This window comes from Myxocyprinus asiaticus, chromosome 3 (assembly GCF_019703515.2).
Source record: "Myxocyprinus asiaticus isolate MX2 ecotype Aquarium Trade chromosome 3, UBuf_Myxa_2, whole genome shotgun sequence".
Lineage (NCBI taxonomy): Eukaryota > Metazoa > Chordata > Actinopteri > Cypriniformes > Catostomidae > Myxocyprinus > Myxocyprinus asiaticus.
The window spans coordinates 30,970,204-30,985,143 of record NC_059346.1 but is presented as its reverse complement, the minus strand read 5'-3'; the positions used below and the strand labels follow the sequence as shown (position 1 = coordinate 30,985,143).

Here is a 14,940-nt window from a genome sequence, read left to right as displayed (position 1 = left end):
TGCGGAGCGGCGGAGATGCGCTCATAAAATACCATGCTGTGAAAAAGTATTTCTGATTTCTTCTATTTTTGTGTATTTTTCATACTAACTTGTTTTAGAGCTTCAAATGAGATATAACATAAAACAAAGGCAACCTGAGTAAACACAAAATACAGTTTTCAAATATATATATATATTATTGAAGCAAAAAAGTTATCCAACACCTATATCACCCATGTGAAAAACTGATCTTGAGGATCATCAAGGTGTGTTTTGGCAAAATTCAGACAAGCCTTAATGTTCTTCTGGGTTAGCAGTGGTTTTTGCCTTGCCACTCTTCCATGGATGGTATTTTTGGACAGTGTCTTTCTGAAAGTGGAGTCAAGAACAGTAACCTTTATTGATGCGGGAGAGGCCTACAGCTCCTTGGATGTTGTCCTTTGGCATTTTTGTGACTTCCTGGATGTCACCGCTGTGCTCTTGGAGGAAGGTCGGCCACTTCTGGGAAGGTTCACTGCTGTGCCAGTTTTCTCAATTTGGAGATAATGGCTCTCACTGTGATTCTTTGGAGTTCCAGAGCCTTTGAACTTTTTAACCCTTCCCAGACTGATGTATTTCAATCACCTTTTTCCTCATCATTTCTGGAATTTCTTTCAACCTTGGCATAATGTGCTACTGAGTGAGAACTTTTAGCCAACTTCATGTTGCTGAAAAAGTTCTATTTAGGTGTTGATTTGATTGAACAAGGCTGGCAGTAATCAGGCCTGGGTGTATCTAGTCCAGCTTAACCCCATTAGGAATGCAGTTTCGTAGATTTGGGGATTCAGTAACTAAGGGCAAATACTTTTTCACACAGGCCTAGATGGTACTGGATAACTTTTTTGCTTCAATAAATAACATTACAATTTAAAAACTGTAACTTTTGTGTTTACTCAGATTGCCTTTGTTTTATGTTAGATTTTGTTTGAATTTTTGAAAAAATGTATGTGAGATACACACAAAAACAGAAGAGATCAGGCATATACTTTTTCATACCACTGTATCTATTTCAAATGTGAAATAATTTTTTGATCTGTTTTAACACTAGACCTAATGAAAAATCAAGCATTTTCAAGGGACATAACTGTAAAAATTAAGCATTTTCAAAACTTTCAAGACTCGCCGTACTGTATATATGAAATTTCAAGAAATCATATATATTGATGGAATACATGGAATTTGTACATTTTTAAAAAGTTAAAATGTGACCAAAATGACTAATATCATATGATAATTTTTTTTTAAATCAATAGTTTCGTAATGTACCTAGTTACATGGTCCCCTGTATAATTAACAATATTGGCTAAGAGAGAATTTCTTTCATATGACAATCAAGTCGTTGTCATTCCTTTCCAAACATGCCTCATTTCTATGTAAATTAGGCTCATAATTGTGCTTTATTTACAAAACTATGTACTATTTGCCTGACGAAGTAAACATTGCGCTATTACTGCCCGAGATAAGCAGACAGTAAACTGAATTTTATTTCAAAGAGATGCTTGTGTAAATCTTGTGTAAATTCTGAAAATCTTTCTATTGATAATAATTCAGGTGTCTGGATCACAGTAGTGAAGTGATGCTGGACAGTCCCTGCAGAGTGTGTTAGACTGTGGTAGTCTGCTGCATCCAATTCTATATAACGCTCAAAACCAGCAAGATCGGAATTGCACTGTGCAATTTGCATTAAGCACAGATTTTGTGGGCATGTGAAGCACTAAATTTGCCATGTGCAGATTGCGCATGCAATAAATGCCGCTTTTTCCAGGCACAGTCAGAGACTGTTTAGCCCAAGACAGAGCACTTGTATTAAAATTAATGGGAGAAATATTCACACCCAATATGGTGGATGTAGAAAAAGAAGTCCTGCTTTAGAGCCAATCATCTTTAAGATACAGACATTAAAGTCAGTAAACTTGAGAACGTGCATGCGCGTTAGCTGGACCAGCCTGAATGGTTTTTTTTTTTTAGCTTCATCTGAAAAAAAAAATAAAAAGAAAAGAAACATTTATTATGTCATTGTTGTCAGATTTTACTGCTGTTTTGAAATATGTTCTTTGATCTTTGAAATCTTAACCGACTGTTTTGGAGATTTCTGTGTTTTCCCTTTCATGTAGATAGGAGCTGTACTTTTGTGCCACTTGTATCCATAGAAAATAGCTGCCTTGGAGCGTTCCCTAGATGGCCGCCAAATGAACTGACTTGCCTTGAAAGGGACTTTGGCGCAATTCTTTCTTGGTAAATACCCCAGACAGAATGTTTGCAGCCTAAAATTGGCATCCATTAGGGCTGGGTATTGATAGAGTTCTCCCGATTCGATTCTGATTCACAAGCTCTCGATTTGATTCGATACGATAGCGATTCATATGTGTATATTTTCGTTATAATGTCCCTTTTGCTTACATATGAGAGAAATTCTCTCCCAGCTAATGCTGTTAATTATACAGGGGACCTTCTAACTAGATACATTATGAAAATATTAATTTTACTAATTATATTTTATTAGTTTTTCATAATTTTGGTCACATTTTGGCTTTTTAAAAATGAACAAATCCATGAATTCAATCAATAACTAAGATATTATATTTCATATATTATTTTTTGTAACATGTTTATTGTTTAATTGCATAATTTGTACTATTTACAGGTATTTACATTGATTTGTTGAACAAGTGCCAAACCCGGTACTGTCTCTTTAACAAAACTGACATTTCAATAAAGAGCATCTGTAAATGAGCATATGTTAATGAGAAAGGACTCTTAGTGCTTTATCTCACCTGTGCCATGCATGATTAGAAATAAATGTTTATTTTTTGTTGTTTTTGATCAACAACTGATTGTAGAGAACAGAAAGGGTATTTAAAAGAGACATTATTCAATGACAAATGGGTCACGTGGATCTCGTCTTTGGACACACATTACACGGAACAACTTTTACTCTCAACACGCAGTGAAAGGATCTCGCTGCTGAATACTCCACAACTATACTACACAATTAATTCACTGGTGAATAAAATCTAAACATTTGCCAGCCAGTTTCCAAATATATACATTTTAGTCAAATTTCTCTGAATTTGGTTGGAGTGATTTCCTCTTATTTTAGTGGAGGGCTGTGCATAGAGTAAAAGATCGATCTTGGTATTTAAATGAAAATCGCAATGCATAAGAAAATCTATATTTTACCCACCCATAGCATCAATACAGAGTTAAAAATCTGCTCTAGATTTAAAAATCACCATAGGTAATTAAAAACCCTACCCATTTAACCATAGGTAAATTAAACCACAAACTGATTAATTCAAAACGCAGTAAATACACCAACACTGAACCAGAGAAAAATGGATTCAAAGTTTAGTGACTGCCCAGCCAAATGTGGATTATCAAGTTTTCACACTGTGTGTTCTCTGAATCTGAGCCTAATTGAGTAAAATGTGACTGGCACTGGACACATCATAATATAAAAGACTCAATTTCAGTTTTAACTCAATTTTGACAAAATGTGTAGTGGTTACTGAATAGTTTTGGCATCTAAACTACCTGTTTTGTTGTTGTTGTTGTTGTTGTTGTTTTTGTTTTTTCAAGTAAAACATTTTGACTAAATCTACCTGTCAAATTAGGTTACACCAATACAAGTAATTCTTATAGGTTAGATCAAGCAGAAATAGATCCTTGAGGTAACAACAGCAAGCTACCACTTTTTTCAATGTATATGGCCAGATAAAATAAATTAACCATGAACATCTGACACTGCATCGCAGGAATTTACCTCCCAGGGTCATCCCTGCCTCAAAGCACTTCTTCAGACGACAGGATGGACAGTTCTTCCTCCTCAGTTTATCAATGGTGCAGTCATTCCTGCTAGCACAGAGATACTTCTGCTTCCCTATGAGAAGAAAGAGACAGCTTTCAGAAGATTTCATTTACTTTGAGTCAGTTGACAGCCAAAGCCAAACTCCAGCAAGGATAGAGTTGGATGCATCCCATTTACACTGTGATAAAACGTAGATTAGACTAAAACTGGAGAACATACACACAGAATGCTCCAATTAGGAGCTGTTAATGTGAAAAGTCATTCTGATAGTCACAGCCCTTCCTCTGCGCACCCTAGGACAACCAAATGAAATGTGCAGAATGATTTGAAATGAGGCTCTGCAGTGTGTGTGCACGTGTGTGCGCGCGTGTGCGTGCGTGCGTGCGCGTTTGTGTGTGTGTCCTAATCAGGCATACAGAACCACTGTTTAAGGAACCCACACAACTGCAGTCAAGTCTAATGCAAAATTACAATGAGATGTAACAGACGTCCACTGTCACTCCTGCAGTACGCACAATTACAACAAGGTCTAAAAATATAACAACGGTATACCCAATCAACAATACTGTAAATTAAGCACAAAAACAAAGCAATTCAGTCAACCATATACTGTATCAATCAGATCTAACACGCAATAAATGATTAAATGGAACAAATATCTTTAAATATTCACCAAAATACTGCATGGCACACCATGAAAATCACAATGCCAAACAAACGTAATACCTGAAAACAGATGTTGCATGCAATCTTTTAAAGCATATTAAAAAGCCTCTCTCTAACCTTACAAATCTCTCCACACTTACTCAGACAGGATGATAAGGACGCCAAGGCGACTTTTCTTTTTAGTATATTTTCCCTAACTCTCTCTCTCTGTCTCCAGTAACAACTGTTGGAACAGTAAGTATAATAGTGTGATATTTCTGTATTTGATTATACTGTTCATGGTTGGCTGTGGGGCAAGACCTTTAAACTCTCCTCTTAAATTTGATAAATGTGTTTTTCCAGAATCTCTGTGGGTGTTTAAACTCAAAAAGGTCATCAGTTCATCAGAACTGTCTGTCATTCTCTCAATTTCAATGCAATTTACTGCACAGATGTATCTGTATGATGAACATAGGTTTACATTGCCAAAGCATTATTAAACTTTGCACACTTGTATACTCATGGAAAAAGGCACAATAAAGGTATCAGTGCTACTTTGAATATCAGGTGCACATCAATTTGTATATTAATTACATCTATAAGCAACATTTTAAGGGACATAAAAATAAATAATTCTTTGTGTTTGAGTTCCACACTGATTGCTCATATTTTATGGCAAACTTTGACCTATCTAGCAGCCAAGTTTGCACATTCTTGGCTGGTAGGTGTTAGATTTCCACTAAAAGCCTTTCTTTTGGAGTGCATATAAGGGAAATAATGTGTCCCTAATTTCTGTACAATTAGCACTTCATTGTAGCCTGCCAAGTGTAGCATTACACAAAGTGTAGCCTACACCCTGTCTTTGCCTTTGTCTCTCTCTTTAACTTTATTCCTGAATTTCTTTATACTGCTTAATGTGCCAATTTTTGCTATTTTAAAAGACACAATTAAAAACAATAAAAGCTGTGCTGGACACATGGTCAAAAGTATATTAATTCATGAAAAGGCTATGGCGGGATTTAATGTGGACTTAATGATAGTTTATACCTGTAGCTGTAATTAAAATCTTCAATTAAAATGAATACAGTCCTCACATATGGTGAATATATTTAGACGGTGTAATCCACTCCAAAGCCTGATTTTGTTATAATGGGTGTGTAAATGTTACCCTCAGCAGCTCTTTTAAAGAAGACTTTGCAGCTTCCACAAGTGAGTGCTCCATAGTGACATCCAGATGCTTCATCAGAGCAGATTAGGCATGTCCTTTGTGGTGGAAGGAAAAACTCCACTGGGAAAATGTCACTCCTTCCTCCATCAAACCTAAAAATAAAAACACATCATGAACTAATGGCATGACAAAACACTGGCAAAGTAACACTGACATAAATGTTCTGTTCTCTATTTTATCAACAGAAAATACATAAATACACGGCAAAACTGGGATCTGTTTTTCCAACTATGTTGTCCAAAAAAACTCTAGCACACAAGCGCAAAAATATATGTGTAATGGGTGATTGTTTCTACATTTTGATGAATGAATGTAAATGAAAATAAAGTGGCTTGCAGATGAAGTTTTACATCATTGCCCAATGTGTGGTTGCTAAATTAGAAATGGCATTTTCACATATAGCCCTTAGTGATAACAGGTGACATTCCCTGTGAAAATGCATAAGTGAGAGCTGATGTGTGTGTGTAGAGGTGACATTATAATAATGCAAGTGCCAAGGTCTGTAATGAAGGGTAATAACTGCTTTATTCTTGCAGGAATGATGGACAGATTCTTTAAAGAGAGTCATTCAGTGTCATTATTCTGTTCTGATGATGGTACCCAATTCTATCACCACACACATACTGATAAAGGCAAAGTGAGTGAAATGACTGAGATTGGAAGAGGTGCATATTTCTGATTTTATCTTGGCTGGCTAGCAGAGCTGGTCAAACTTAGGACATTATAATAGCACACTTTGGACAGAGTAAAATAAAAATTTTGACTGTAGAGAGCTTAGACCCAACGCTGTAAAAGAAAAAACCTTAAACAATTACAGTGAATGTCATTGTCACCCTGGTTTTTCTTAATGAATCCCTCCAAAGGCTGACAAGAAACATGCACAGTTGGGTGTTGATGATTGCTGTCATTTCTGTCTATAATAGTCTACAAACATTTAACAATCTGTGAGTCTGAGAACAGACTCAGACCATCCGATGGATGGATGGATGGATATTGATAAGTTGTAGCGTTTTAATGATCTACGTATATGATGTACAGTATATTTCAATATTTATGTATTTGCTCTAACATGGCTTAAAAAGGGTGACATGTTGTCAGTGGTTTCTGTTGTTTCATTGTGGCTGATTCGAATATGTCATTTGCAATGCTACATAGAATGAGTAATTAATTCCACATTAAAAGTTTCAATGTGATTAATCTCAAAGCAAGTTTGTTTGGTTCGAGGCTTAGAACTCTTCATTGAAGAATGTTCTAAAATGCATAAGGAGAAAGTGAATAGAAATAATACTTCTAAAACCAAGGCAGCTGAAAAAATTAGCAGTCACTGTTGAGTTCTATTTATCAGGTACAATGGGTCTGAATATTATAGTTACAGTATTACTCTTATTTCAACACTTAACTGTATTTACACTTTAATGGCTATTCAGTTTCCCTGTGTCATTATTCAGACAGTATGTACCACATACACTGTAAAAAGTGGTAACCTGCAATTGTTACTTTTAGGAGCTATTTCTACCTGATCTACCCCTTAAAAATAGTTATGTTGGTGTATTTATTCAGGTTTTTATTTTTTAAAGGTTATTATTTTTTATTTAAATAAAAAAATGTCAGTGATGTCCACTTAGACTGTAGTTAAAGCAGAGATTGCTTTGGTGGATTTCTGCATATTTTTTATATTTTTGTAGGTTAGGTGTTAGTCTTTGAATTTTGTGATCTCCCTAGCATGCACCATAACATGAATACATTTTGCTAATAATTGCAACGTTAAGTAGTATATTTAAATTTAATATTATTAACAAACTTATTCTCTTGTTGAGTAAACAATGAAATGTTATTTCAGCTGATACTTCAGGGTTGTCATGATGCCAACATTTCAGTAGTCGGTACCAATACCAGTTAAATTTCTCGATTTTCCATACCAATTTCAATATCACAGCAAAAACTAAAATTAACTAATTGGTAAAGTAATTAAACATTGTTTCATGTTCTCAAGTAATTATTAAAGACAAGTAAATAGTCAGTAATAAAATATGTTCGAATAATAATTAAGTTCTTATCATTCATAAAACTATTCTTCAGACCTGTGAGACTTCAATCAGGCAATGCAGTTACTGACTGAGTGTTTCATTTGAGAATGTGTAGTTAAAGATACAAATGAGTTTGCTGCAATCAGTGGAATTTTATAAAGAATTAATAAAATATGTTATTACATTTGTTGTTTGTTTAGAATTTTTATTGAATATATAGTTAGGATCAATTATTGGATTGCATTTATGCCTCTAAAAAGTCTGTAAATGCCTTTTACATGAATTACATTTATTTATGATTTGTTATATCTGCTCTGTAAATACTGGAATGATCTCATCATTTGGCAACAGGCTGCTGCAATAAATGTAATAAGAATTGCATTTCTTATTTCCAAATAATTATTTCTCAAAAGTACTTAAAAAATCATTACTGGAACCGTTAAGTTACCTGAATCATTAAGATGATTTGGAATCGGAACTGTTAAATTCCTTACAATTCCCATTCCAACCTATGTGAATTTTTGCATTCAATTCATTGCAACAAATCACATAAGAATGGTTATGAATGAGGTCCACTTTGAATATATTGTAAATAATTTATATCATCCACCCATCATAAGTTTGCAATTGGATGTGTGAAACATTACATGGGTAATCCTGCATGGAATCTGCACATTTCTTTCACATAATCTGTGCTGATTGTGGGCAGGGATGGACTAAAAAGTGGCCCTGGACTTTCTAGCCCAGAGCGGCCCACCAAACCAAACCCGGCCCGCAACACACCACACCATAACACACCGGCTCAATGATTTCACTTTCCGGCTCAATTTAAAATTTTTGTGTTGAAAAAAAGAAATTTCTATTGACAGCTAGTCATGACAACAGGCCCCACCAGTGCAAAAATATTCAAAGTGTAGAGCTTTCAAGATATTTTGCAGATAAACTGATCATATTTTCCCTCTATGTCAATATGTTGTGTCTTTATATCCGCAGTGTTTTAATTCCTTCCCCAGATTATTCTTGAGAAAAAGTGAAAAGCCCTATGCTTTGACAAGTGCTGTTTCTGCTGTCCTATAAACAAAGCGAATAGCCACAAAGTAATATTTTTCATGGCTTATTTTCTGCATGTTTATAGGGGTGAGCATTGTTCAGCAAGCCACACTTCAGCTCCCACTAATGATTCGCGGTATGAATAAATTATGCAAATGACTGTACTGCTTTTAGCTTTATTGTTTGCAGATTTTATATATGCTTCTCTTATTGTATTTGTTGTAACTTGCAGTTATTTGTCATTTAGTGAATATTCAGAGCTCATCTTATACTTAATATGTTGTTTTTGGTTGTCATCGTTATTGTGATTTGTATGTCAAAAAATGAGGCCCACACAAGGTACGAAGTTGATGTGTTCATAGGATATGCGCTCAGATGTGTAAGTGATTTAAAAAAAAAAAGCCAGCCATTCAATTATTTCAAAATAAAAGCCATTGTATTGGCTTGTCTTGCAGAGTTTATTAAATTTTCGCCTTGTTATGAGGTCCGAGTGGGCATGTTGGGCCCACAGCGGCTGCCTATATCACCTGTAAGACAGGCCGGTACTTACGCAGTAGCGGGCCGGCCCAAATTACCCATCGGCCCACTGGGAAAATGCCCGGTGCTCCCTATGGCCAGTCCACCCCTGATTGTGGGGAAAAATCAGTGGAATGGATGTACTCTAAATCTGATCAGAAGAATTAACCAAAAAAGAGAGTACTACAAATTGATTGTGATCAGAAAGAATTATCAAATTATACATATAATATATTAAATAAACAAACCCACAAGTGTGTAGAATCTTGTGAATGATGCCATTCTAATTCTATTTTAAGTTTTTTGTGGAGTTCTGTGGATGCCTACATTTGGGAAAAATCTCTCAAAAGCTGTATGGGAGCTGTGGCATTCTTTGGAGGCATTGTGGTTGTTTCACTCACACTACTGACCTGCAAGCTGTGGCACTCTCCAAACAAGCCATATCAATCACAGGGTCTAGGTATCTCTCACTATCAACACTATGACTGCTATTGATTTGACCTTATGCAATGCCATGTTTAAGAAGGTCACTCCAGCTAATAATACTGTCAGATTGAGCTTCCAAGTCAGAGCAGTGACATTGCGCATGCTCTCACCCGGGCCTCGTGCGGTGTTGGTTTACTCTCACATTCTATTTCCACTTAAAAGTTTTTTAGTCTTGCTCATTGCCGTAGATTAGACATAACTTGATAGCTTAACAGCACTCAAATAACATTTAGTGATCTACATTACACATCTAAATACATATTTAACATGTGTTTATCTTGGGGCCTGGGTAGCTCAGCAAGTAAAGACGCTGACTACCACACCTGGAGTCACAAGTTCGAATCCAGGGTGTGCTGAGTGACTCCAGTCAGGCTTCCTAAGCAACCAATTGGGCCAGTTGCTAGGCTGGGTAGAGTCAAGTTGGGTTAACCTCCTCGTGGTCATTATGATGTGGTTCTCGCTCTCAGTGGGGCATGTGGTAAGTTGTGTGTGGATGCCACGGAGAATAGCGTTAGTCTCCACACGCAACAGGTCTCCACAGTAATGCGCTCAACAAGCCATGTGATAAAATGCACGGATTGACTGTCTCAGACGCGGAGGCTACTGAGATTCATCCTCCACCACCCAGGTTGAGGCAAGTCACTACGCCACCACGAGGACTTAAGAGTGCATTGGGAATTGGGCATGCCAAATTGGGGACAAAAGGGGAGAAAATCCCCACCCCCCCCAAAAAAAAAAAACGTGTTTATCTTTACTGTTGCGAAGTAAATTTATAACCATGCTTTGTGCTTCTGTAAGATCTGCATTGTTTTATGTATGCTCCCTTAAAGGTGCTGTAAGTGATTTTTTTCATGGAAAGGTATGCAAAAAAATGTCCTACTCCTTGAAAGATATTACTGAAATAAGTTTTGTGAGATATCTCAGATAGCTGTGTGACAGCTCTAGACTCTGTACACAGCGAACAAAAATGTGTCCGCGGGCCGCGGTCTCTGACGCTTTCGGCCTGTTAATAATTTTGCTCGCTCTCATTGTATTGTAATTTCAGCAAATTACTGAGGCTCACTGCCATTTTTATGCCATGTTGTTCATAACAGTTGTCAGTTGAGGGCGTTATTTTTCTGCTGTTGTTTTTAACAACCGTTTCTGCATGATGTCGCCTCAATAAAGCTCATTTGGTATATTTGGAGTGCAGGGTTTTGGGAAAAGGAGCCGTGGCTCATCCAACTGCTCAGTTATGTGGAAGCAGAACAGCTAAAATCGCTTACAGCACCTTTAACTGATGTAATGTTCACATTTATGTCGTTCCTACATCAACTGCATCGCACAATTTTACATGAATGTTATTGTAGTGTCCCCTCAGGAAATCAGATATATCTACAGATAACATTACAGGCATCCACATATTTGTCCCATAAAAAATGCCTTATTACTACTATGTTAAACTTGCATAAATGTTAGTCTTTTAGTCATGTTCAGGGTTTTGTTGTTCTCGGCAATTATCAGCTCTTCTGAACTGAGCTCATATTGGCTTGAGTGTTGATGACACCTAAATATAACAGAATGTGTGTGTGTGTGTGTGTGTGTTATTACTGATAAAGTTAGAGACAGAAATGATAAAGATATTAGAGGTTAGAGGTGTGTGTGTGTGTGTGTGTGTGTGTGGGCGGGTTTGGGTGGATAACGAGGAAATTTTTTTAGGATACAAACTGGTAATTACAAGGGTATTATGCTATAAATGTGGTTTATGAGGACATTTCTAGTGTCCCCATAATTCAAATCACTTAAAAAACATACTGAACAATGTTTTATTGAAAATGTAAAAACATTTTGTGAGGGTTAGTTTAGGGTTAGGGTTAGGGGATAGAATCTATAGTTCGTACATTATAAAAAGCATTATGTCTATGGAGAGTCCTCATAAGGATGTGTGTGTGTGAGTGTGTGTGTGTGTGTGTGTGTGTGTGTGTGTGTGTGTGTGTGTGTGTGTGTGTGTGTGTGTGTGTGTGTGTGTGTGTGTAAAGCCAAGAAGTTGATTGGACACAGCGTACAGACATAACTATACTCATTGACATGAGATGTCAAGGGTACGCACAAGGACACTAACTTAACCAAGCTCACACAAACACTCAAATGCACGTCCTCTCCATGTATAATGGCACCCATAGAAGAGATTGTGAAATCACACACTCTTACATTCTGGATGAACATTAAGGAAAAATAAATTATGGTGTAGTAAAATGCTACACGTAGTGAAACGCTATGTGCACACAGACACGTGTGCACACATGTTCATTTACTACCTTTCTTACCCTTTCTTTGCCTCTTCCTATTCTTTTCTATTCTTTCTTCTTTTTTCATTAGTCATAACAAGAAGCTGTTTTATGTAAAACTCAGTGGTGTGAACCAGTGTTTGCTCCTTGATTTTTAGGGGAATTTTTTACCTTTATGTGAGCATATAAAACACATAAAATGAGCACATAATGTATCTTTCATGACAAATACTTCAACTGAATTAATTCATTAAAAAAATTGGAGCAATCAGGCTGTTACCTATAAACCAACATTAAATATAAAGGTAGCTGTAAATAATGCGCTATCATAGTGTTATTCATAATACAATTATCATTTTGGCCTGTCCATATTGTAGATTATGCAGCTCTCTACTGTCTAACATTAGATTTTAGAGATGTTGGACGTGTTTTCTTCACGTTTCAGAGCTTATATTAGTCTACTACATATTCAACACTACCCTCTGAAACAGCACATACAGAATTCTGATGACACACTAAAAAAACTGCAATTGTTACCTCTAGTAACTACATTTCTATTTGTTTAACCCATAAAAATGAGTTTTGTTGGAATAACCTATAATTTGTCAGGTAGTTTGGTCAGAATAAATAAAATTTTTGTATTGAATAAAACCAGTTAATTTATATGTTACCACATGAAGCACATTTTTTTAGGTTTAAAAAATCGTTTACAGTGCAGTGTCTAAACAATATTGTATTATTATACAACAGTTAGTTCCGGTCCTCAAATCTGATTGGATGAGTTTTGTTTCAATGGTGCTGATAAAGGAGTCATATTAGCACTAATACGCTTCAATGTTTGCAATATCACACTCGCAATCACACTCGCAATAGAGACAGGACACCCTCACAGCGGCCCTGATTAAATCCTTCTAGCGAAGACCTCTGATGAAACACCACTCAGAGGGCCTATGCTAAAACATACATAGATTTATGTAATGTAACTAAGAGATATTCACACTAAAGTCAACTAGCTTACATCAGACTTAAGAGGGCAACTTTTGCTAAGTTGAGAGAAAAGTACGACTTTAAAGGTAGAAGTTACGTTTGGGACATAAATGAATATTGTCCGGCTTTTCTCAAATTTTACTTAAGAAATGAAACAGCCAATATAATGAAACTCTGAATGGCACAAGCTGATAGTGTCTTTTAATTTGTCTTAGCAAATCAGCTTGCTTACATGTGATATGTCAAGCCAATAGGCTCACATAGTGTAAGCTGATAGGTCCTTTGACGTGTAGTCAGGTACCCAATCAACTTGCTTACTCTCTCTTTGCCTAACATTTAAATTTGCTCCATTTGCAAGAAAGCCGGTTTCACTGCATCGCACTGTGAGAATTTTCTTTGAAACCCTCCACCTCCCCAACTCCTCAGGTCTAGATCTGCTACATTGGGAATATATCTGTGTCTTATTGTGCAGCATTATGCCATACATGCTTGATGCAGCATGTCTTATGTTTTTCTAATTGTGCAGCAGCAGCAGCATGTCCACATGCTTAACTCAGTGTGTCCATTTATGCTCTAGCAGCAGTAAGTCTTCATACTTGCTCTGCAGTAGCAGCAGATCTAGTCCACCAAGACCAATATCCTTTCAATATGTCATACCCATATTAACATGTTAAATTCTTCAGAAAGTTGACAAGACTGAAATGTGTTTTCTCAAGCAGAAGATGTGTATCTTGTTTTCAAACCACCGGTTCAAAACCTTAAATTAGGATCATTTTTGTGAATTCGACCCTTGTAACTTGTAACGTACTATTATCATATTTTTTGGGTAAACAAGCAAACATAATTAAATGGCACTGGCATACATTCAGGCAAGGTTCAACTACAATATGAAAGCAGATGTTTACTGAAAGGTTTAAATGTATTCTTAGGACAAAGGTATTTTCCTGTCAGTCATTTGTTTCAGTGTTTGTTTGTTTTTTTACAGTGTTACAGTGTTTTAAACGTCATCAATTTATACAATTTCTAAATTAAAAAATACTTTTGTACATTACAAAAACATATTTTGTCTGTTTCCTTCTAAACAGTTCAATTAATAAATTAACCAAGATTGATATAAATGGTGTAATATTATAATAAAAACAATATTTTTTTTGTTAGTTCATGATACTGAATATATTAGCTAATGTTTACATATAGAACCTTACTATAAAGTGCTACAAACTAAATTTTGTTTTGGCTTATAAGGAATCCTGTGCAACTCAAGGCATGGCATGTGATTAGTGACATTCACTGACCAAACAGCCTGCCACTCATGTGAATCGTGGGGTTTCACACATAACATTCCTTTAAGAATATGATCTGTGGGGGGCCTGGGTAGCTCAGACTACCACCCCTGGAGACACGAGTTCAAATCCGGGGTGTGCTGAGTGACTGCAGTCAGGTCTCCCGGTTGCTAGTGAGGGTAGAGTCACATGGGGTAACCTCCTCGTGGTCACGATTAGTGGTTCTAGCTCTCAATGGGGCGTGTGGTAAGTTGTGCGTGGATCACGGAGAGTAGCATAACCCTCCCATGCTATGAGTCTCCGCGGTGTTATGCACAACGAGCTATGTGATAAGATGTGCTGATTGACGGTCTCAGAAGCGGAGGCAACTGAGACTAGTCCTCAGCCACCCGAATTGAGGTGAGTAACCGCGCCACCACGAGGACCTACTAAGTAGTGGGAATTGGGCATTCCAAATTGGGAGAAAGGGGGATAAAAAAAAAAAAAGAAAAAAGAGAAAATAATATGATCTGTGAATATAATATCAGTGTTCAATAAATGTCTAAAGTACAAAAATCACTAGTGGTTGTTTAGCCCATAAAAGCATGTGTGAGGTCCTGTGTCTCAGTGAACCCTAATAGTACAG

The 14,940-nt window shown here is 36.5% G+C and overlaps 1 protein-coding gene across 1 annotated transcript in view; it reads right to left on the bottom strand.

The window, feature by feature from the left end:
• The window catches only part of ar (androgen receptor), a 134,629-nt gene that overhangs the window by 94,160 nt on the left and 25,529 nt on the right, over positions 1–14,940 (bottom strand). The window contains exons 2-3 of the mRNA XM_051660442.1: positions 5,640–5,791; positions 3,782–3,898 (exon numbers count right to left, since the gene is read on the bottom strand). Of these exons, the coding sequence (XP_051516402.1) occupies positions 3,782–3,898; positions 5,640–5,791 (269 nt within the window). The remainder of the gene's footprint in view (positions 1–3,781; positions 3,899–5,639; positions 5,792–14,940) is intronic.